General features: G+C 39.1%; 2 protein-coding genes and 1 pseudogene across 6 annotated transcripts in view; all 3 read right to left on the bottom strand.

The window, feature by feature from the left end:
• Positions 1-859: 859 nt before the first annotated feature.
• On the bottom strand, positions 860-7,850 carry LOC125292996 (annotated as a pseudogene).
• Positions 7,851-8,732: 882 nt separating this feature from the next.
• rer1 (retention in endoplasmic reticulum sorting receptor 1) lies at positions 8,733-18,961 on the bottom strand. Of its 5 annotated transcripts, none has more exons than XR_007193439.1 (8): positions 18,863-18,961; positions 17,065-17,150; positions 15,396-15,500; positions 13,883-13,982; positions 13,383-13,461; positions 12,508-12,643; positions 10,523-10,667; positions 8,733-9,284 (listed from the first exon to the last, which is right to left on the bottom strand). XR_007193439.1 is itself a non-coding variant. In XM_048241984.1 (8 exons), exons 2-8 carry the CDS (start codon positions 17,143-17,145, stop codon positions 9,274-9,276), a joined length of 567 nt encoding a protein of 188 aa, XP_048097941.1. In that variant the 5' UTR covers positions 17,146-17,150; positions 18,863-18,961; the 3' UTR covers positions 8,733-9,273. The 5 variants fall into 5 exon arrangements, 2 of the variants coding, with proteins under 2 accessions (XP_048097941.1, XP_048097939.1); XR_007193440.1 differs by having other exon boundaries at positions 18,852-18,941; XR_007193441.1 differs by lacking the exon at positions 18,863-18,961 and adding an exon at positions 17,884-18,542.
• Positions 18,962-21,927: 2,966 nt separating this feature from the next.
• The window catches only part of tp73 (tumor protein p73), a 36,671-nt gene continuing 34,594 nt past the window's right edge, over positions 21,928-24,004 (bottom strand). The window contains 1 exon segment of the mRNA XM_048240691.1: positions 21,928-24,004. This exon segment is cut by the window's right edge and continues 1,144 nt beyond it. The gene's annotated coding sequence lies outside the window, so the exon portion shown is untranslated.

The following is a 24,004-nucleotide window of genomic DNA, read 5'->3' as shown; positions in this document are numbered from 1 at the left end:
CCCCTTCATGTCGTGCTCACTCTGAGCCAAGTGGTCACAACAGTATGTAAATGAGGGTGTTGACTTGTGAGTGTGTGTGTGGGGGTAATGGGGTGTGTGTGTGTTTATGTGCATGTGTGTGTGTTTATGTGTGTTTTTATGTGTGTGTGTGTGCTTGTGTGTGTGCTTGTATGCCTGTGTGTGTCCATCATAGTAAAGCCCGATTTGATTGGTCCGAACAGCTCTGGTTCGAGCATAATTGCTCCACAACGGAGCAATGCCCAAACTTCCGGACCTCAAATGTTGTGGGCGGGGTATAGGTAAGATATACTTAAACTTTTATGTACGTATCAATATATCAAAACAAACCACTAATGGACTATTCTGTCCATCGACTCTCTCTCTCTCTCTCTCTCTCTCTCTATATATATATATATATATATATATATATATATATATACACAGTATATATACTGTATATATATACAGTCATTTACAGTCAACCATTTTATGTTCAAGGCACGCTCAACCTTCACAGCCAATGTGGTTCTCTTCCTGAAATGCATCTCAGGCTGCCCTATAATGTTTAATAGATACAGACTTTCATATGAAGGATTCTTGAAAAACAGCTGTCCTTTACTTTGTATTATTTCACAATTAACAAAACGAAGAAGTTGCCATATGTCATATTGTTATTTATAATGTATTCCTACCAATCAAATACTCTACATTCGGTTAGATTATTAACAAATTGACATTCTTATAACAACAATGTATGATAAAGGTTAGGGGGTTTGGTTAAGGGGTAATTGCTCAACAACAATTTTACAAATTGAACTTGAATGTCAGCATTCTATCTGTAAAGTCTCCATTCCAAAATCTACATTCTACTGACAGTTTGAGTGTAACTCTGTATTGCATTTTGGAAATACTCCTGTGTGTTCTTTGCAGGCTAAAAGACAATGATGAAAGACTTAGGGATAAAGTAAGTGAACATGATGGGATACAAACAGCTCAGACCAGGGCCTTGATCACCTGCACATACTTGCTATGGGACACCAAGGAGGCTGTGAAGAACACAGCCCAGCTCAGACAAAACAGGAACATGCTGAAAGTGATGGCTTTGGCCTCATTGTAGTTCTTGGGCAGGTCTGTTCCCATGTAGGAGAAGCAGAAACAGAGGCCGCTGAGAATAGACATTAAAATGACACATAAAAAGGGAGCAGTCATATTTCTAAAAATGCAGATTATTAAGAGCTGGTCTTTGAATGATTTTGTGTCTTTCTCCGGAGTCGCCTGATTTGCTATCCAGACTCCACAGAGCAGGAGCTGGAGAAGAGACACCCCAGCCACCAGTAGCCACTGCCCATTGTACTTCATCCACAACGCATGCGCTCTGGGCAGGTACACGGCCATCTTAAAGATGCACATGATCAGAAAGGAGCGGACGGTCAGGCAGGAGAAGAACACGGTGTAGAAGCAGACAAAGGTCCAGCTCTGAAGCGCGCAGCTCAGAGCTGAGGGCTCGCCAAAGTAGAAGAAGATGCTTATGAAGGACGCGGCGAGGCAGCCCAGCATCAGGAAGCACATGCTGCCCCCTGCTGACCACACTACAGGCGTGGAGTAGTGAATGGCAAACAGCACGGCCACCCCCAGACACAGGAGCATGAGTGAGGATGCGGAGAGCAGGATTAGAATGGGGATGACATCGGAGAAATGGAGGATTTCCACAGAACGTTTCTGGCATGACGTGCTTCCAGCCTCGGACCACTTATACTGGTCACACTTCAGACAGGAGTAGAGGTCAGCTAGAAGAAGAAACAGGAAGCAGAGTCAGGAAACACAAATTAAGTGCACTTCCAGGTTAAGTCCTCGTTTTTTGGGGCTTGTTTTTTTTTTTCACTTTCTGAAGCATGTTTTATAAGCAACTTGTAATGGTACCATCAGTTCTGTTGTGCGGTTTGCAGCATCCATGAAAAGGTTAAACATTGATAAGCTTTCACAGCACAATATTGACAATTATATAAGAAAACATAAGGCAGCAAAGCAGGCCTTTATCGTTGCCAACTTTGCTTTTGATGGTGTTGCTTTAAAACATGAATTTCCCCTTGCGGATCAATAAAGTATCTATCTATCTATCTATCTATCTATCTATCTATTTATCTATGTATATATCGATCTATCTATCTGTGCAAGCATGCAATGAAACCACACCTGTGTCTTTGAAAGTGTTTGATATCACTTTAGGCCTACCTGTGTGATTAAAATAATAGTTGCTCGGGCATTTAAAGCAACACTTATGTGGTCCATCCTCCACTTGTTTGTGTCCTGGCTTACACTGCACAGAGCAGTTGGAGTAAGGCACCTTGCAATCACAAATCACAGTACTGGCATTTATTTCAACCTTTACATGAAAAAAGATGTCTTTCATGTATACAGTTATAATGTCTATCCCAATGTACAATCCCAACAGTGAAAAAGTTAAGACTTTGTGTAAAATGTTAATTAAAAACAGAATGGGATAATCTACCAATCTCATAAACCCACATTTAGCTACAAAAAGGACTTAGCTATCAAATGTTGAAAATTACAGATTTTACTATATTTCATGGAAATTTTTTATTTTTGAATCTGATGCCAGCAACAAGTTTTAAAAGTTGGGACAGGGGCATGTTTACCACTGTGTTTTTAAACACTCTTTATATAACATGTTCAAATGTTGTCCCATTTCTGCCCAATATAGGATTTCAGTTGCTCGACAGTCTGAGGTTAATCATGTTTTTCATTCCATGATGTACCCAATATGACAGGTCTGGACTGCACACAGTATATTTTAGCACCTGGACTCTTCCTCTATGGAGAAATACTGTTTAAATATGTGCAGAATTAATTTTGCCATTTGTTTTCCTGAAATATTGGTCTTCCCTGAAAAAAGACATTGTCTGGACATCATTTATAATCGATTGTGCCTAGATAAGATACCTATGCCGTAGACACTAATGCTGGGTTTTGAACTGAGCACTATTACAAGTTTGATAAGTTGGATAGACCAGCGTCTTTAGCCCAGAGGAGTCCATGATTTCTAAAAAGAATGGCAAATTTTGGTTGGTCTAACCACAGGACTTTTTTCTACTTTACCTCACTGAGTCCATTTTAAATGAGTTCAGGCCAAGATTAGCATTGGCCAGTAGCATTTCTGTATCATGTCTAAATACATTTTCTTATTTTGCATGGTAAAGTTTACTCTAGAAATTGTTAATGAAGCATTAAGTTGTGCTCATAGACAATGGTTATCGGAAGGTTTCCTGAGCCAATACAATGATTTTAACCATCTTTAATGCAGTGCCATCTGAGGTCCAAAGGACCACGGCCATCAATATTGATGAACATTACCAATTTGACTATTTTATGAAAAATATATGTTAATTTTGAATTTGATACCAGCAACATGTTTAAAAAAAAAGTTGGGAGGGGGCAACAAAATGCTGGAAATTGTGCAATGATAAAGACAACAATAGGAGGAATATTTCACAACTAATTAAGTGATGGCACCATGGTTGAGTATAAAAAGAGCATTGATCACAGAGAGGTAATGTTTGGATTTACGAGATTTGCATATTGTCACATTCTGTTTTTATTTGCATTTTAGATAACGACACAACTTTTTTTGTGTTGGGGTTGTAAAACGTTAATAATATGTTTAACAATTAGAATTATAATCTGTGAAAGTGAAGACAAACCAGATCAATGACATTAAATTTGATTGATTAAATTGATATATTACATTTCATTAATCGTTGAGCGATTATACTTACAGAACCACCTTCATGCCAGTCAATTTGCTTGTCATCGATAGTGAAGTTAACTTCAGGAAGATTTTGATAGGTTCCTATCTCCTTTATATTTTGTGTCCCAGAACATAATGGAGAATTGTGCAGGTGGGTCCAGATTTTTGTCATAGGACACATTATTTTGGTTCAAAAAGAAATCTAAGTGTTTGATTTCTTGAAGAAGCTAGAAGAGATGACAAAGAGGTAAGTCTGAGAAGTTTGCCATAGAAAGAGCAGAGGAGCTGAGACACTGCTTTAGCTTATATCCTTTAAAGAAACATGATGTAAGACATGATATTACCCAGCCGAAGTTACCTGAAAGTGGAATGCCCTGCATGTTGAAAAATTATGTGAAAAGACCATTAACGAAGAACGATAACTATAACGATAACGACAAAAAAATTATATTTTTAACTAATATGAATAACAACGTCCACACATAAACTATCACGACATGAAGGGCAATATCGTTGGGGATAACTTTCAGAACAATTTTGAAAACATATAATGTTGGCAGCTAATCAGAATCCATCAAATCACATTCATCAACACAAGGAGGCACTTTACTTATCGTCGGTTAGTGTGGATGCTTTTATCATTAAAGTTATAATTATTTGTATAGTTATCGTTCCTGGTGTGAATGTTTCTAAAAAATAATTTAAGTTTGAAAAGGGTCACTTCCTGCATGGTACACTAAATTTACATATTGTAATATCAGCAGTAGAAATGACAGGGACACCATTCTCACTGTTATAAATCAGTGCCATCAAAATGAGTTCAAGCCATTATGTTAAGGTAAAAAAAAAGCTGGTGTTGCTTTGTGAGGCCCCTTACCATGTAGGGATAGACTGTGCGGGTCTTGTTGCATCCTGCATGGTTGCACTGTAGAGCATTGTGTAACTGTAAAGCCATCGCCATGGTGTACACAGCAGAATAAATGGGGAAAGAGTAGGTGGGGTTTTCATTGATGACATCCTCTGGGCTGACTGAGGAACAGTTATCACAGGCCTGGTTGCAGAAGCCTTCAGTGCTATGAACAGAATCAGCTCTGTGTTGTGACTGATTAATGAACTTCTCATAGCTAGGTAGAGGCACAACTGTTGGTGTCACACCTATAATGGTGCCAACTTTCTTAATGCCCTCGAGCTTGCGCAGCTTAGTGTTCAAGACCCAGGCATCTCTGGCGACCCAGACCTTATTGTGGAAGCTGTTTTTTATAGCTGAGGTGATAATATTCTCAGCAAACAGCTGCTCAATAAACAGGATGATGACACGGATCTTCTGATTATCTATCTTCTGAAATACTGTGGCTACCTCTGATGTGTCAGCTTCTGGTAGGCCAAACAGATGCCAGTATTTTTAATCAGTTGAAAAAACAGTTGAAAGCCGTTCTCACTGTATGCACCTTTGGAGCCAATGAACGCCACCCAGTTCCAGCCAAAATGCTTTATAAAGCGAATGATCAATTCAATCTCATCTTTGTTACTTGGTACCGTCCTCACAAAAGATGGATACACCAGTTTGTTACTGAGGATGGAACTGCCTGCGCCATAGTTCACCTAAAGATTAAAAATGGATTTAACAGAAACATTTAAGATATAATTTACTTTGTGTTTTGTTTTGTGTTGTGTTTTATTAATATAAAGTTGTAAAAGCCAAACTCTCAGAGATGGATTTATCAGAGGAGAAATTACAGTACAGTATATGTTGCTAAAAAGTCATGTTGATTGATTGATTCAACCAATTGTGGAAAGTTACTGAATGTTAGGAGTGCATATAGGGGTCAATAACATTGGAATACCATTACATTCAATCAGTAAAGAAAATAACTTTACTAAATAAATTACTACATTTACTGGCATTTTGTTTGAACATTTATTTTTCTTTTCTTTTTTTGGTTTCAGACCCCAGCATAAATAAATCATTGTAAGTGATGTGTTCATATGCAATCAATAATGCTAACAAATGTGTTCACAGTGTTAACATGCAAACAGAGGCTAACATAATCAGACTAATAGTTACCATTGGGATGAGATTCATCATGAACATTGGAGTGATGGTTATAGTCTCAGTGCTACTGAAGGGACCAGTGAACCCGATGACTTTAGGCACATGGTGATTGATGCCTCGGACATTGATGGAGTCATTGTGGGAAAAGAATTTGAGGATGGCAGGGAAGTTTTGGGCATCTGAGCAGTGATCAAAGAGCTGGGAACCAAGGGTTATGTTAGGCAGGAGGGCGCTGGAGTTATTGATCTCCTCAACTGCAAACCTCGTCACCTGGAACATCTGATAGCCAGCTGAAGAGAAAGAACCACTGTAGAACAGGGAGAATCAGTTTAAGCACCCCAGTACACGTAGAACAAGAATTTTATATGTTTTGAGCATAAAAACTATCATCAAATCCATTAATTAAAAACATTAATGAACTGTTGGCCTTCGATAGAAGAACGTTTTGAATACTTACTCATCACACTCAACTGCCACAGGTCTAATCTGACCAGATGGCTGCTGCAGGTTGTGCAAAGGGAATAAACCTCCTACAAAGTAGTCCCCATCGAGCTAAAATTCAGACGCCTGACAAGAGATTTCCCCAACCAGATGATGGAGAAGAGCCGTGAGAAGGGCACAGAGGCTGGTGGGCATCATGGTCCTGCTTGTTAAGAGCCGCTGTCAACAAAATAAGTCAGTCCGTCACATCTGTATGATGATTTTCCAAAACTATCTGTCTGCCTGCACTTCTATTTGCATTTACCATTTGCAATACATCATACCTCCCTTTGCATATGTCAGCGGATGGGTTGTACCGAGTGCAGTGCTAGGATTGGCTGAGTATGAGAAGGAGGAAACACTTCAAAGTGTTTAACAGTGATGGCAATGATAAGGAAATTTTATGCATGGAATTGGCTCTTTGTGCAGCTCATGCAGGGAACGTCAGCAGAGTTGTACAGGCATCTGCTGTTATATTCTGATCCTTACTCTCAGGGATGGATTTACCAGAGGAGACATGACAAAGTCATGTTGACTGATTTATTCAACCAATTGTGGAAAGTTACATGTTCACTCCGACACTGAATGTCTTGTTTGCCCAACAGGACAACTCTTTCTACAACTTTAACATCGCATAAATCGTTCTACATCGTGACAACACCCAACCGGGTGTAGACACTTATTAGGCCTTCATTAACAACAGCGGCGGCTACAACACACCTGGCTTCAACGGAAATAAATGAGATGCTAATGAGATGCTTTTCGTGCATAAAGCCTAGGAGAGCTTTCATTCTCCATGCAGACATGCAAGTGTGTGGTCTGGCTTGACCACAGAAATGGTTATTTGTTTAACACCCCGTGAACATGACGTCTCACTTTCCTGCATACGAGAGCTACTGATACTTACAGAGCAACTGCACTTTTGCATACAGCAGTGAAGACATTAGTCATAATCTCCCATTTTAGACAAGCTCATTTGTGGGAACCTATGATGCATTTATATGTCGTTAACAAAGTTGTGGAATGTGACTCCTTACAGTAATGAACAGAAATTATTTTTGGGGGTCATAAGCTTCATGGACACTAAACCATGTTCATAGATGATCTTGTCCTTCCTTTCTAATGATAGTTTTGGTAGGCCTACAATATCTGCATTATCTGTTTTAACCCTGTATATTTTACCTAATATATTTTGCATTTTCATGCACTGGTAATTCCTTGGAATTGCATTTCTAGTTTTAATACCGGTAGTTATCATTCCTGGTGTGAGTGTCCCTTAAAAGTAGTTTAACTGCATTGGAAACGGTCAATTCACTTAAACGGTACACCAAATTTACATATCGTTATACCAACAGTGGAAATGACAAGGACACCATTCTCGCTATTATAAATCAGTGTGCCATCAGACTGAGTTTAAGCCATTACATTAAGGTAAAAATAAACTGCATGGTGTTGCTTTGTGAGGCCCCTTAACATGTAGGGATATACTCTGCGGGTCTTGTTGCCTCCTGAGTGGTTACGCTGTAGAGCATTGTGTAAAGTCATCGCCATGGTGTACACAGCAGAATAAATGGGGAAAGAGTAGGTGGGATTTTCATTCTTCAGCGCTATGGACAGAATCAGCTCTGTGTTGACTGGTAAATTAACTCATAGCCAGGTAGGGGCATTTTTCAGCATTTCAAGTTGTTAAAGATGTGATGTTGATGTGATGCTGGGGACCCTAACCAACATGTTAAAGGACAGTCTTCAACTACATGCATTCCTGCCTGCAGCCTCACACTCTCCATCACATCTCCATGTCAGCATGGGGAATATGTGGTACAAAGGAGTAGAATATACACAACTCTCTTTCCATACAAGTTGTTTTTGTTAATCAACAACTGGTAGCTTGTTACATGTAGTTTTATCTGTAATTTTAACACAATTCATGTTGCACTGTTTAAAAAACCTAATTTTTATGTTGTGGTACCCTACAATGCCAAACTGTAAAGGAACAAGCCAACATTTTGGGAGATTTTCTGAGCATATGCTCTACATACTTGGAGCTATATTCTCATTCAGGCGAAGCACTGCTACTTGGGCCTTTGAGATTGTAAGATTTGTAAAATGAAAAAATACTTTTAGAATAATTAAGGAGCAAGCATTGTGCAGTTCTACAGTAAATTTGTGTAAATATTCAAAACACTGACTGCATGTAAGCTCTATGAACTGCAGTCTCTGCCATTCCTCAAAGGTGGTCAGGAGCACCCAACACTTTATAACATTGACAGCAAACAATGCCTTTTTGTTGACTCAATGCTGCATGCAGCCTCTGAGCCACATTTATGGCATATGTGGTTTTTGCAAAGCTGGCTTTCCTGCAGTTGGTTTGAACATTAACTTATGGTGACGGAATGTTTTAAGCTCCCAGTCTAAATGAAGAGTGCTCTGGAATGAGGAGACACCATTGTTTTAATAGCATTTGGAGTGATAAAAATTACATTTTAGAGTTATTAAAATCTTTTTTTTTTTCTGGTTCTGGTCAACGGCACAAGAAAACCAAACACATGCAATTTCTTCCATGAGAAACAATTTACAAATCCTGTATCCAATGTTTTTTTTTTTTTCATTTTGTTTTGATTGGTTTAATATGACACAGTTGATTTAACACTTGGAAAACAGCATGTCTTAAGAAAAAAAAATCTTTAAAATATATGTATGTATAAATCCTGAAAACAACCCTTAAAAACATGATGTACTAGCAGAGGAAAAATGCTTTGATCCTTAACTACAGTGTTGATTATTTTTTTTCTCTCCTCCAGGAAAACTGTGGTTTTTTAAAAAAAATCTACATTAGCTGTTAGAATGCGATCCTCAGCTCACAAGTCCCATACCAACATCCCCCCCCCTTCCAAAAAAAAAAAAAAAAAAAAAAAAAAAAAAAAAAAAGGTTTCAACCCACTCCGTCCATTTGTAATAATAAACCACTCAATGTTCATGTTTCCTCTGCAAGAGAAGAGAGACAAGAAACAACATTTTTGTTTGGAATGATTAAACTCTTTGTCACATATTCATACAAACAGAACTACAGTGGGTTAACATTGTACAATGCATTGGAATGAATCCTTCTTTTAATCATTTATTCTTTTTGTTCTTCTAATCCATCTCTTCACCATCACATCTAAATTAAAGTGGACTGAAAGGGAGGAGGGAGAGCGCTTGGGTTGTGCATTACACACTACAACTGTAAAGGAGGTGGTGGGGGAGCAAACAAAACAAAACATATATACACATTCAAATACTGCTAAGGGTGTTAGACTACATTTCCCAAGAGCCTTCATCTACACACAAGCATTCATTTAATATATATATATATATATATATATATATATATATATATATATATATATATATATATATATATATATATATATATATATATATATATATATATATATATATATATATATATATAGGCATGTGACATTGTTTTCAAATAAAAGTATGAAGCACTAGTGCTTTCCACACCCAAAGATCCTCTTCCACCCACAAGGCAAAGTTACTGCAGTGAGATCTGAAGGAATTTTCATTGAGACAGTTTGCTGGTTTACTGGCTAACAGGTGGATCCACAACAGAATTGATGAGGCAGACACAGAGTCATGAAGCTCGGTGGATGTCTAACAAATCAAGTTCTAGAACTTAAGAACTTCCATTCTGATGAAGATAGGGTTTCTATGACAGCTGCAAGCACCTTTACCACTGGATGTTGTGGACCTTAAGTAGAACCCGTAAGGTTTATAAATCTAGTGGGTGAGGGGGGAAAGGAAGAGTGGAAAGTGTTGAGGGGGTGATCTTAATGACTGGGAACTAGGAAACTGCAGAATACCTAGCGTCCCCCAACTACATTAGTAAATACTTACCACCCCGCAGGGTCAGAAGGCAAAGACACCCCCAGCCACCCCTCCACACCATCCCAAACAACCACTACCCAAATAGGTACAGAGCATACCCCAGAGCAGCCCGCAGAAAACCCAGGAAAAAGAAAAATCCTTTATGGCCCACAGTCAATCAAAACGCAGCGTGATGGTCTCGCCCAATCAGAGGGGCTGTCCATAACTAAACACTGTCAGCATGGATCAAAACTCTTTTCCCTCCCATTTACACGGTTCATAAAAAAAGAAATATATATATATATGAACAAAAGAAAATAAAACAAAACCCTTCTCCGACCCCTTTTACGCACCATTCCTCATCAATTAGTTTAATTACAGGTGGGGGACCTGGGATGTTGGGTGATTTTAACTAGCAAATGGTTTCCCTGTGTCTTCCTTGCCTCTGTATGTTCTCTTTCCGTGAGTGAAGGGCAGGTATCTGTACTTGACCATATGCTGTAGAGGAAACAAACAAACACAAAAACAAAGTTAGAAACATTCAAAAAACCCATCCAGTGGCATCTCAAAGAAATAGATGAAATAGATCCACAACACATGCATTCTCAGGGGCTACATGATGAAAGTACACATCATCACCACCACCACCACTATCAGCAACGCAGTAACAGCAGTGTTTCCTCTACATTTATTTTAGCATGGCGGCCAGCCACGGTTTAAATAATACCGCCACAGTATCAGAATCAGGGCAGACGCACAATGTAATTGTAGTTGCTTTTTAAATAATCCTGCCGACGTATCCTCCCCTGCTGGCTGCCACTCACATTGCAATTTAACAATAAGTAGCCTAAAACTAGTCAGAGGTTATTATGGCCCGTCCAGTTTCACTTCACATATTATATATTGTATTGATGTAGCCTATTTAAAACAGTAACTTTCTTCTCAGTGTTTCCTCTTCATTTAGTGGAGCTACTGCTTCAGAATTAGGGGAGACACACAATATTGTCCGGACGCATAGTAGGCTAAATGCCCTCCGCTGGCTGCAAAAAAATGCAGTTTAACAATAAACAGCAATGCTAATCCGAGGTACCTGTCTAGTTTTATTCCATAAATATATTGTTTTTATAGACGTCAGTGGCATGTGCTATCAATAGCTTCTATGTGCTACGCATGTTTGTTAACATCTCAAAAACTACAATTTTCGCACAACTTCGTGGAAAGGTGTAGCACAGGCTAAGGAAAACCCATTCATTTCTGTAGCTGATCGTATTGAAAGTTTTTCCCATATCGTAGCGTAGCCTATTAGCTCGCTCACAACAACAGCAAAAATGAAACATGGAGAGTGGATGTCTCCGTGGAGACCGCGCTGTTACATTAGATGCGCACTCAATCGCGATTTCACGCAGGAAAAAAGCAACGACTGGTAGTAACGAAATTGGATTAAAGCAAATCTTGGCTGAAAACATTATGCACTATGCACTTGCGGTGATAGCCTAGTAATGTGAATCGCGGACTATAGCCTAACAAAAGAAAGTAAAGGAGATTTGCACCAAATAAAGGCAGTGTTGTGGGTTGTGTTGCCCCCTCAACGACAAAACCAGTTGGAAGTTGCAAGTTGCTGATTTGAGATAGGGATGAAGAATGTGTTTTCGAACTCGAACTTGCATTGAGAACAAAACGGTCAAAAAACATATCAAAAACTGAAACCAGTATGGAATGACTAAAATTCTTGTGACGTCACTTCTGTATGGTGTAGCTACACACGAGAAAGGGGAGTGGTTGCTTTGTTCTGTTGTAGAATTGTGAAGAGAAGTAAGTTTCCGCAGGCTTCGAGTACGGTAGAATTTGTTAAGAACAATAAAGCTGCAATACCGTTTAACTTCAACCCCTGTCTCATTACTTACAATTGGGAATAATCATGTTTTAGGAATACCGCAGCATATACTTTATCAAGGTCCATGCAAGAGTAAGGGTAACAATGTATTCAACGAGCTTAACTTTTTAAATCTGAATGGTTGAGTAGCTTTAACGATTGAAGACATATCAGCAAAACAAATGTGCATGTCTTCAGCAGTAAATTTTGTTGGTAGGCTCGGGCAATATGTGAGGTGTTGCACATGTCTATATCTTCACCAAACAAGTAAGTGAGTGTGGTGACATCTGGCACAAAATGTTGAGCCAGGTTCTGATCTGATTGGTGACATTTCTTAGGAAACTATGATGACTGATCAAATTTGCGGAAAAGTTGTGGTGGTTGGACAAAATGGCAAGGTCTGCTTTTGCCGTGGAGAGCGCACATATGTATGAAAGTTCAGTGAGGAGGAAAGCACGAACAAACCTTGATCTGCCTCTTCATGGTGATACAAAAGAGCATGATGAAGTACATAACCAGTATAGGCCAGAACACTGGCACGTTGAAGGCTTCAAAGAACGTGCAAATCATTGCAATGACGATGCCTTTTGTTGCAGAATGCCTGAAGAGGAAAAAGACCGGAGAAAAAATGCTAGTAAACATCAAGCAGGGTAGGGTACCAGGACTCTTACAAACAAACACTTCACCAGCACATAGCAGGGTTGTTCAGAACTTTTGTTGACAAGTAAATCAGTCATCAGTTTACTTACATCAATCAAGACAAACAGAACAAGACCAATTCAATCAGAATAACTTAACACCTCAGCAACTCAGCAGCGTGACTAATTATAGAATGTCATTAAAAATTGCAGAAACTAAGATAAACAAGTTAGCAGGAGACCAAAATAAAAATAAAGTATTGAAGCATTGTCTTTTAGGCTCAGATGTCCACAGTGCTTTTTACACACACACACACACACACACGGGTAGGATAGATATGATTATTTATGAGAAAGTCAGAACACTCACATCACTCACATACAGTACATAGAGAGTAGAGGTGGGCTAGTATAGTATAGTATAGTATAGTATAGTATATATATTCTTTTAATCCTGTGAGGGAAATTTGGTCTCTGCATTTAACCCAATCCGTGAATTAGTGAAACACACAGCACACAGTGTGCACACAGTGAGGTGAAGCACACACTAATCCCGGCGCAGTGAGCTGCCTGCATCAACAGCGGCGCTCGGGGAGCAGTGAGGGGTTAGGTGCCTTGCTCAAGGGCACATCAGCCGTGCCTACTGGTCAGGGTCCGAACCAGCAACCCTCCGGTTACAATAAAAATGTCATGCATACTCACCAGAACTTGAATTCAGGTAGTCTCCTAATAAAAGGCCGGAACTCCTCATTCTGCTTGGTGGGCAACGCCGGACCCTCGTCTAGGGGACAACCACATAGGATAAGGTCAGATGAGGTCACGAAGGCAACACTCACTCACCGCATGGGGACACAACTTGCTACCTCTCCTACATGTCTACTGCACGTCTCTACCAAATGAACTTACAAAGCCATGGTGTGAGCAACGAGTGTTGAAATGGAGAAAGCTTTCCAAAGTCTTTAACTTGTCCTGGCAAAAAGATCGCTCTCCAGGATCTCACACACACACCATTGTTTTACGGCAAAGAGATGACATTGGTAGAAAACACAACGAAAGTGAACAGACGTCTTATTAACGACGTATTTATTTGGATAGCACTTTTGGTTGGGAGCCCAGATGTCTGGACAAGAGCTTGCTCTATGAGTGTCTTGGCACCCAGAGCATTAGCAAAAAAGATGTCTCTCATCGGTTGGCTGACTCACCTCCGTCATCAAGCAGAGACGGGTCCACTTTTGGCGACAGGAAAGCAATGAACAGGTTGAGGTGATAGATGCCCAGAGCATATGTGACTATGTACCATCCCTGAGGACAAAATCCAGAGGAGGAGAACAAAGTTAGTGACTGTCATCTCAATAAACATTATTATAAAAGGCAGAGATGTTTGCTAATACATTCAATACAACATTAAAATATAATATACAAATATATATATATATAAATACAAATTTCTTTAAAAATACTGAATAAAAGGTAACATTATTACTAGGGGTGTAAAGTAGGGCTGTGCAATTAATCGAATTTAAATTTTTTTGGCTCCAAACAATCACAAAAATAGTAAAATCGAGAAAAAAAACAATTGTTTTGCCACATTCTGTGAAGAAATAGGTTTTTTGGAAATACATACAATTTCAACTCTCAGCGCACTGATTAACGCTGCTTCACTCGACACCCCTCCGCTCTGTGCACAGGCCACTAAGTTTTGGGAACCATGTGTGTGCTCCTGCAGTTAGTAGCATCATGAACCACGCCAAAATTGTAACTAGCACATTCTCTGCTAAGTTTGGTATTATCACTGTCAGTCGAGGCGTCCTAATTAACGTTAGAACATGCCTAGTTTTTGAAATCAGCATGTTACAGCTTGTCTATTAGCTTCTACTAGTGCATGAGGATAACATTACACTCTTAAAATGAATGTGTTGAAAGCAACACAACTTGCGTTGTTTTTAACACATCTCTGTGTTTTTATTTGTTACACAATATGTGTTGAAAATAGCCCCCTCCAAATGAATAATCTGTAATTGTGATTATGATTTTTGCCATAACCGAGCAGCCCTAGTGTAAATGTACACATATTCGTACCGAACCGTTTAGGTACAGGACATTCGGTTCAATACAGATGTGTACCGAATGTCTTTAACAGTAATCAGCAGTAGGCTTTTTTTGCGTGGGGAACATGTTCAAATTTGAGATCCCACACAAACATTTTAAGTGCCAGACCATGTGTTAGTTCAGTCAGTTAATGCCAAAAAAATGTGTGACACCTTTTCAAAATACTTTTCCCGTTGCGCATCAGCAATATTGTCAGCGAATTTTAGCTAGCATTACCTACAGGCTTACTGTACCAAAAATGAACCGAATTGTTATTTTGTATAATTGTTACTATTGACATTGTGTGCGTGTAAATTATATTTATATGTATATTTAACATAATGCAGGTCTTTAAAGCATGTACAATGTATACAATGTTTTCCATTTCTCCTTATCCTTTAAAAAAAAAATACTGATAATAATAACACTAATAACAACAATATGACAAATGAGTGTCTTTGTAAAGTGCATATGACAATAAAGGTCTTTACTTTAACTATGTTACTATGCCCTGCGGCTGAACAAAGCATACAACTGACATACACAATGCTCTTATTTTAACCACAGATACCTAACCATGATGGGACACTGGATGACAAGAAAGCAGAACGGTTGCCTATATTGTACCTGTAGAATATACACTCTGATCATGTAGATGGCAGTTAGTAAGAGTGTGGCGCCCCACCGCACAACAGCGAATGGCGTTGACTTATCCAACCATGACTGATAGACCTGGAAAACACAGAGTCAACATGGGGACAGCATATTAGAACAACATGACTGAACAGGATAACAAACACCAGTAATCTAGCAGAGGTTTTCAACTTATGTGACCCAGGGACCCCCATTCTGACTTAGGAAGCAACCACTATGGCACAAGCTTTGTGCCCTCAGATATAGCATCAACAGCAGCAATAAAGCAGTAGCCTAACTGTTAAGTGTATGTGTATGTGCATGTGTATGTAGGTGGTGCAGGAGGGGATGTGAGCAGAATATTGTGTTTGTAGTAAGTATGTACACAATAGGTTATTGTCAATATGCCTGTGTTATGTGTATCTACAAGTATATGAGGCTCTGTACAGACTGGGACAACAAATTTCCCCTGTAAACAACAAAAAAAACTACAAATGAAAACAAAAACAAAAACGGTTTAACCTCACGACCACCACTGAATAAGAATAGTGATTACCACACTGAAACTACATTATAAATGTAGAGATGCACCGATTGATTGATTGGTTGGTGACCGGAATTGGCCGATTTTCACGAAGAAAATGGTTGTTCCAGAACATGGTGCATTTAGTAGTGTGTGAATGTCCCATACTGGGAAGCATTATAGTTTGATACTGCAGCTGAAGTTAGACTTGAAGAATCTGTCTGTTCACCTGTTCTATTTTTTTTAACAGCCATTCCATTATTGGAAATAATTTGGTGTCATTACCTAGATGCCTAATATTAGGGTGAAGTGGTATGAGTGCTCATTCAATGTGTTTGCGCGTCTGCGTGAGAGAAACCGAAACCACTTGAGCTGCACAGATAATGGTGGATAGGATACAAGAATACAGTAACAATATTTGATACAGCGAAGTGGATTTCTGCAACTGTCCATAAACACAGCAAAAAGACTGGATAATCCACTGTATAGCATTGAGTAGTCAGATTTGAATATAGCCTGATTGGCCTAATTATTCTTCCTTTTGAATAAACATTTCCAGGTCAGTGGTTTATATCCATCTGCTTCGTCCTTGACCATACAAAAAAGATGATGTGTTTCGGTCTTCAAACATTCAAATGAATTTCAACAAAAACATGTAAAGATATTTTCTCCATTTGCCTACCAGTGTATGATACTTGCATGAGGAAAATTTTCCAGAGCAATGTCCACCCATATCATCCATAGCATTAAGCAACCATGCTGAGTGACGCAATAACACCATTGTAGTTGCGTTGGCAGTTTCACATTAGTGAAGCAGTCCTCTGGTGTGCATGTTTTCATTGAGGGTTTTTTTGTTAACAATGTCTGCATTGAAAACATTGACTGCTTTACTAATATCATGTGCACATGTGTACAACAACAGCAATACCCTAATAATAATGATTATAATAATTTAATACATTCATCTGTAGACTAGGTCAGGGGTGCGAGGGGGGGCATGTGAGTAGGCCCTTGTATCCCACAGTCTAACATGAACAAACCTCAGGTCAAAGAAGTTTGAGAAAGGCTGCTCTAGAGTGTAGGCCTGAAAGAGAGGGCAAAAGTCAGAGGCCTAACTTGTTTGAGTCTTCCTTGTCTTACCTGGCCAAGTCTCGTGAAAAAGCGTCCAACCGTTGACGGTTTCCCATGGATCGATTCACCGACGCTGTCTCCTTCTGACATTCTGTCTGTGAGGCACAGAAACTTTTACTCACACTACTTCAGAGGACAAGCTTTCAGAGAGTTGAGACCAGACAGTTTTTGGGGCAGTCCCAATTACAGGAAGACATCCCTGTAAGACCTGAAGATTCATTAGTCCACACACCTACACATTCCATGCATCCATTAGGTTCCATCATCACATTACTATTTAGATAGGAACAGAAGGACGGAACAACATCATGCAACATGAATCTATCGATTTTCACAATACCTAGGTGATGAGAAACCGGTCATGCCATTCTAGGATAGGCTTTAGGAAGAGTTACATTACAGCACAAACAGTTCAGCCTACAACCTGAATATTTTACGTGACTGACACGCAGACGTCTTGTAATGGGGTGCTGAGACAACACGAGTACTTTTCATTGTTTTCACTCGGTGAACGTCTCACTATACGTTACAAGATGACCTTCAATGCCTTAATACCTTTGATATGTGATGATTAGGGAGCACTCGTAATATACATAAAACCAGAACTAACGTTACATTATGTAACGAGTGACATAGCCTAGCCCATAATACCAAGGGACATGTTAGCTCTATGCCATATCAAGTGGCTTATCAAGCGCTACTCTCTTTCGTACCGACACCGCAATCAAGTATAGTTAATGTCATTATTTTGTTAGATTGGGTCACTAACGATTGTGATACTGAAAAAGTGAAGGCACAAAAAGACAAGTAGACGAGAGGAACTCTGACCTTATGCCAGAACAGATAACACCAGCAGGCACTCTGACACCACAAGCCGAGCAAGGGTTCAATATTTTCGTCACAAACTAGGCTGCTGGTTGTAATGGACGTACCCGGCCTCAACTAGCTAGCTGAATGAACAAGGAAGTAGCTATCTACTGTGGTTAGCTAAGCTAATTAGGTAGCGCGCTAACAGCTAGCTAGATGTATGGAATGCGAGACCGTGTCATGATAGCTGCTATCCCTTTAAAGTGTACTCGCCATGGTAAATATATAGCTATAGCAGTTCCAGCACTACGAACACCAGACCCTTTGTCCAAGTAAATCAGCCTCACAATCAGCTTGTTCGTCTTGTAGTCTACACTAACGTTACCTTAACCCGAATGCATTAAGAACATTTGTCCCAAGGATAGCCTGTAGCTTCATACCAAGTAGAAGTGTTAAACAAATGTAGCTTTGCTAACTAGCTGACATTAGCATAAGGGGACCTAGCGAGCTATACAAAATCAACTCTCTTGTCTTCTTGAGCACCGGGCTACTTGTCAAATCCACCGTGAGAAGATGCCGTTTTAAGATAACCCATATGAAATTCCAAGTTATTGAAAAATCAAGATATTTAACTATGCTTCCCGTAATGGACTGATGAGTCCAAACGGTTGATTTATTCGACGACAAACATGGTAGGTGTAGTTCTTTTTAGAAGACTATCTAACCTGTTGTTGTTTATACACAGTATAAAAAAAACTACAACAACCAGTGCCAAACGGGAAAACTGGACAACTCACTTCCGGCCAACATCGGAACGTATTTCGATACGGCTGTAACATTAGCGATTTGAGATGGGCTCTTTTACAATACCTATGGAGCGGTTGACCGTCGTTTAGACAAGTTCCATACATATATATCTCAAAGAACTCAACATCCACCAGTTCAGATGCGCATAGAGAACCTACATAGCATTTCATGTCACGGGATACCTTTCTCTTACCCGGTGCTGCCGCTGTGTCACTCGGCTCTGCCCAGGCTCTACCTAACTAGCTAGCCAGCTAACGCTCGTGCAGTCCCCCCTGCGAACACGTCAGTACTTCCGCACGAGCACAGAGAAGACTGTCAGGCAGAAGTAATAGAGGGCAGATCTATCGATATATTATTTTCCAATTTGGTGGTGTTTCACTCGCTTTTGTTGAAATCAGGGAAACATACTTCTACGACATATGCAACTGCAGTAATGTGAAAAAGAAAGAACAAATTAAACGAAACATGCAAGATGATGCACTGATTTTCGTAGTTGATAGATACACGACTCTGTGATCATCCACCGCTGATTGATGCCTCATCTACCTGTCTAGAAGGCGACTTGTTGCGGAAAATGCATTAAATGTCCCATATTTATTACAGTTTTTCTCAGTCGCTTTGGTGCTTTAAAATTCTCATAACTATTAGTTCAACCTCCACAACATTTAGTCATTTGTGCACATCATAGTAGCAATTTCTCCTTCCTCTGAACAAATTGCAAATACTTTTGGACATGTATAAGTTGCTTTCATACAATTCTCAGTGCAGTTGTTGACCACAACACCGACACGGCATCGCCCAGTGGTTCCCAAATGGGGGCACGTGAAGGCACTCCAGGGGATACGTGAGATTTTAACCCTTTCGAAGCCGATTGGCGCAAAGTGCGTCAAAAAACACACCATTTCTTCTCTGTTACATTGGTCCGCAACTAGCAGCGAGAAGCCTTTATTGCGTGACAGAGCAGAAGTGAGGCTTTCCAACGAGATCACGCACTTGTCTGTACGTTAAAGTATGAAGATTAAAAAAATCATGAAATTAAATCAAATTGCATCATATTTACAGTCTCTGCGTTCACCTGCGCACCCATTACTCTCGTTTGAAACCCGTGAACCCATAGATATGGCAAGGGTATCAGATGAAAGAGGAGACACAGAGCTATCATTTGATACCAAGTACATCCTTCTGGGTTATAAAACAGACGAAGTGACAGCAAAATAATAACTTCATATAGCTCGACTTACCTCACGTTTTTCTCTGTTTTTTGTGGCAAAGCATGTTAATCCAACGCTATTGTGTGTTTCTCTATGGCAAAGAATGTTCATAATCCGGTTTTGAGATCCTAGAAAATTCCTGCATGGCATTCAATTCAAGGCTCACATTGCATCCCAATTTGTTCGACAAAGATCACCTTTTTTGACTTTACTTTGTTCATGGCAATGCAGTAAAAAGTTGTAGAATCATGAGTGCTGACAGGCACAGACAGGCTTACACGTAAACTCGGGTCAAGTCAGGTCAGATCAGTTCGTGTTACAGATATGGAGCGCAGAAAGGTCATTTTAATCACTAATTAATGTATAACATGATTACAGTCAAACACAAAGGGAACAGGCACAATTGGGTAACTAATTCTAGTGTCGTTTTCTTACGGGGATAAACAGTGACAGGTTACCGGGGGACCTTTTACGCTAACGTTCAAAATGTAGCAAGTACTGTAGGTTACGTGCAGATCTTTTCATCACAGTCATTGACAAGGCTGCGTGTACAGGACAGAAAATGGAGATTGTGATCATTATTATTGTCGGCTATAGACTACCTCCTTTATTCCTTAAATGGAAATTCAGGTTATGCTGGTGTGTCTGTGTCTGTCAATATCAGGCGCAGTTTATTTTAGCAGATTATTCATTTAGAATTTGTAGCCTAAACTAAATCACTGTGCGTAAAAAGACGCTACTTGCAGTCTAATCAGCTTGAATGAAACCACCCGAAATCACTACACAGCACCTAATGACAATTTTTGTTAGACTATTTTTAAAATTATTATTAGACTATCTTATATCGTAATATCCCACGTGAAAACGTGCGTGAATAGTTGGCCTCTGGAAATTTTTTAAAATTGTCTCGGGGAACCCAGCCAGCTTTTTTTTTATTTTTTTTGGACCCCCACTTTCAAACTCGTTCCGGCGCCGCTGCTTATGTCATGTCAGTCAAAATGAACTATCCTTATGAATGCTGAATAGTCGTTCCCAGTAAAACTAATAGTCTTCATTTCATTGCTTGAGTCATTACATACAAATTGTTGAACTAGTTATCAAATTCTGTCACAATGCTGTAGAATTGTAAAGAGCATACAGTACGTATTCAGTGTCTTGTACTCACTTACTCAACTAACTACAGCAATGTGTAACTTTACTGTAGTTTTCAAATGGCTGTACAAGTACTGTATAGTGCTGTCTTGAGCATGTTCAGGTAGTGTCACCGGTTCTGACCTTTTTTTGCATTGGAAAACACTGAGAGAACTGTCATAATGAAAACATGACAAAGCCTTTTGACTACCTTGTTCATAAACGATGGTGTCAAGACTTCTCATTTTGATGACACTGACAGTTTCATTGACATGAATACCTGCTTTTGAGGAATGGACTATCCATTTTGAGCAAGTGACGTGCTTTTGCAGGTCATCCACTAGGTTTTGCAGTTTGCACTAATTGTTTTGAGAATTGCACTAACTGCTGTGCAAATGTTAATAGTGATGTGAGAAAAGCACCAAAGCGACTGAGAAAAACTGTATTAAAGCAATTCATATATTTTATACAGCGTACAAGGCTCTCTATTGTCTCATCCTATTTAGAGATAGCCTAACTACAAACAACAATAGGCCACTACAGCAACACCTACCCTAATGAATGGATTACGTTTGTGTATAAATAAATGTAACAGTTCCATTTGTTTTGTGCTATGTAGGCCTTATCGGCCAGCACGACAACTGAACCTAGGATCCTTGCGTTTTATCAACCACAATGTGTAACATTTGTTGGCTTTTTTTTTATTTTTTATAAATAAACCAATCAATCAATCAATCAATCATGGGCCAAGCCAGAGGACTAGGGCGCCCCATAGTGGCGAGTTTGCACAATTACATCCCTGAAATTGCACTTGGTTAGCCACCAGCCCGCTGTGAGGGGATGAATGAACGACTTGATTCCATTTTTTCTTTCTGTATTGTACAAGTTTATATTCAGAATAGATGAGAAAGAACACTGTACAAAAAAGAAACCATTGGGCACACTCCATAACATTGACAAAATAAAATATGTTAATAAAATGTGATTATAAAAGAGAACACTTTGAGACAGCAACTCACCCATAATATGAAATCAAATTTACAGTCTACAGTTCAACATTTGCAGTGACATAATACTGATTTTCAACCATTTCCATATCATTTCACAATGCCACACAAAAGCAGTAAAGTGCTTTGATGAATGTATGAAAGGTTTCTAATGATTGTTTAAATGCACAACATATTTTGGACTCTATATTGGTGTCAACGCACAATGGAAACATTAAGTTGTTCCTACAAAAGGACTGAAGTATTTAGGAGTAGGCCTACTCAGTGCTCTGAACTATAACAGAAAAAATAACATCTACAAAACATTCAAAATGTGTGTACAATTAACACAAGAGTCTGACAGAAAACAGAGCAACAGAGCAGAACTAAACACGTTATCAGTGATTAATGAGACCTTGTCCTGCAAGGCCACAATGCCAGCAGTGACAAAGAGAGGGCGGTTTTGGTATTGGTATGGCTAATGTGTAAGATTACTGTTAATTTCAGAAATACCTACATGACATGGATTTGATTTTTTAGGAGCTACTAGTATTACCAATGTGACCTTTGTGGCCAAGCTTCAAAGGTAACATACCAATGCATTTCTGTTAGAGAAAGCAGTTTTAGAATTGTTATAGAATTAGAGAAAGTAGTTTTCAATTTCCATAACTTTCAATTTCAACAACTGCCTTTTTCCAAAGAGAACATGATAGTGTGGCACAAAAAGAAGTGAACAGCTGCCAGAACTAAACATTAATGTCTTAAAAAATCCCTTTTAACGAAGCAAACCAATGAATCAGGTATTTCACTGAAACTCACAATTAATAGCCGTCTAGGAAAACAAAATTACGGCTATATTCACAAACCAGTAATGACCAGGACCAAACTATTTGTGCTGAAAAGGGTCATCCACTTCATCTTATTGTCATGGCAAATACAAAACACAAGCCTCTCAAGGGGGGAGAATGACAACACTAGATTATTGCTATCAGTAACAGAACATCAGTTTAAGCTATTTAGCTTTTGCTACAAAAAGCAAAAGTGTAGTCAAAACAAAATATTTTGCACTGAAATGGTAGACATGGAAAAGCACCGTAGCAATAGTAATCCATCTTTTAACAAATTATGAGGTTCAGGACATCAACATATACATCATTCCAGCACTCAGTGATCCATTACAATTCTTGATATGTGGGTGTGCCTAAATATCAGAATGATTCAGACATGATATGACATGATGAAAGCAGTCTATATCATAAAATGTATCTGAAATCAGATTAATCACATGTAAACCTTTGCAAAATCACATAAATGTCAGGATTACAAATTGTACCCCTTTCAGCAATCGCATATTTCTAGGGAATTTCCTCTTATGAACATGTATTGGTGGAAATCAGTTTCTGTGACAACTCAGACAGTGTAAAGGACACTGCATAATGTCAAACTTTATGGACGTTGTCCAGGAAACAACAACAACAACAACAACTGACCTTCAACACAATCTGCAACATTAAACTTTGTTGAAGAACATGAAAAGAAGCCTGATGTAGCCATGGCCTGATGTCATATGAGATCAAGATTTGTAAGGCTGAGATGCAGTCCAGTATGCTTGGTGTGAACCAGGCCATGGCTACAGTGAATGCGGTGAAGCACACAGGTGAGTGTGATATAACATGGAGCTGCAATGCAGCACAACAACCCCTACAGCACAGAACAGCTAAAACACAAAAAAAAACTTTCTTTGAAGAATAGCTGAATATCTATCCAAAACTTTTAACAACACATATTTTCGATGCCAAGGAGGATTGAGTCTATCATGAAAAATATAGATGGACATAATAACTATTGATTTTTTTTTTTAACTCAGTGATGAAAGCTATAACCTTTGTTACAACGTGTTTCTGCTCTGGGTAGGTCTATTTTTCACATAGTAAATCTAAACTGTTAGTTTTTAATTTTACATGAGAGCAAGGTGATACAATTTAAACCATTTGACATTTAAGTAAT

This window comes from Alosa alosa, chromosome 4 (assembly GCF_017589495.1).
Source record: "Alosa alosa isolate M-15738 ecotype Scorff River chromosome 4, AALO_Geno_1.1, whole genome shotgun sequence".
Classification (NCBI taxonomy): domain Eukaryota; kingdom Metazoa; phylum Chordata; class Actinopteri; order Clupeiformes; family Clupeidae; genus Alosa; species Alosa alosa.
Note: the sequence above shows the minus strand (reverse complement) of the source record. Positions and strands in the feature narration are given on the sequence as shown.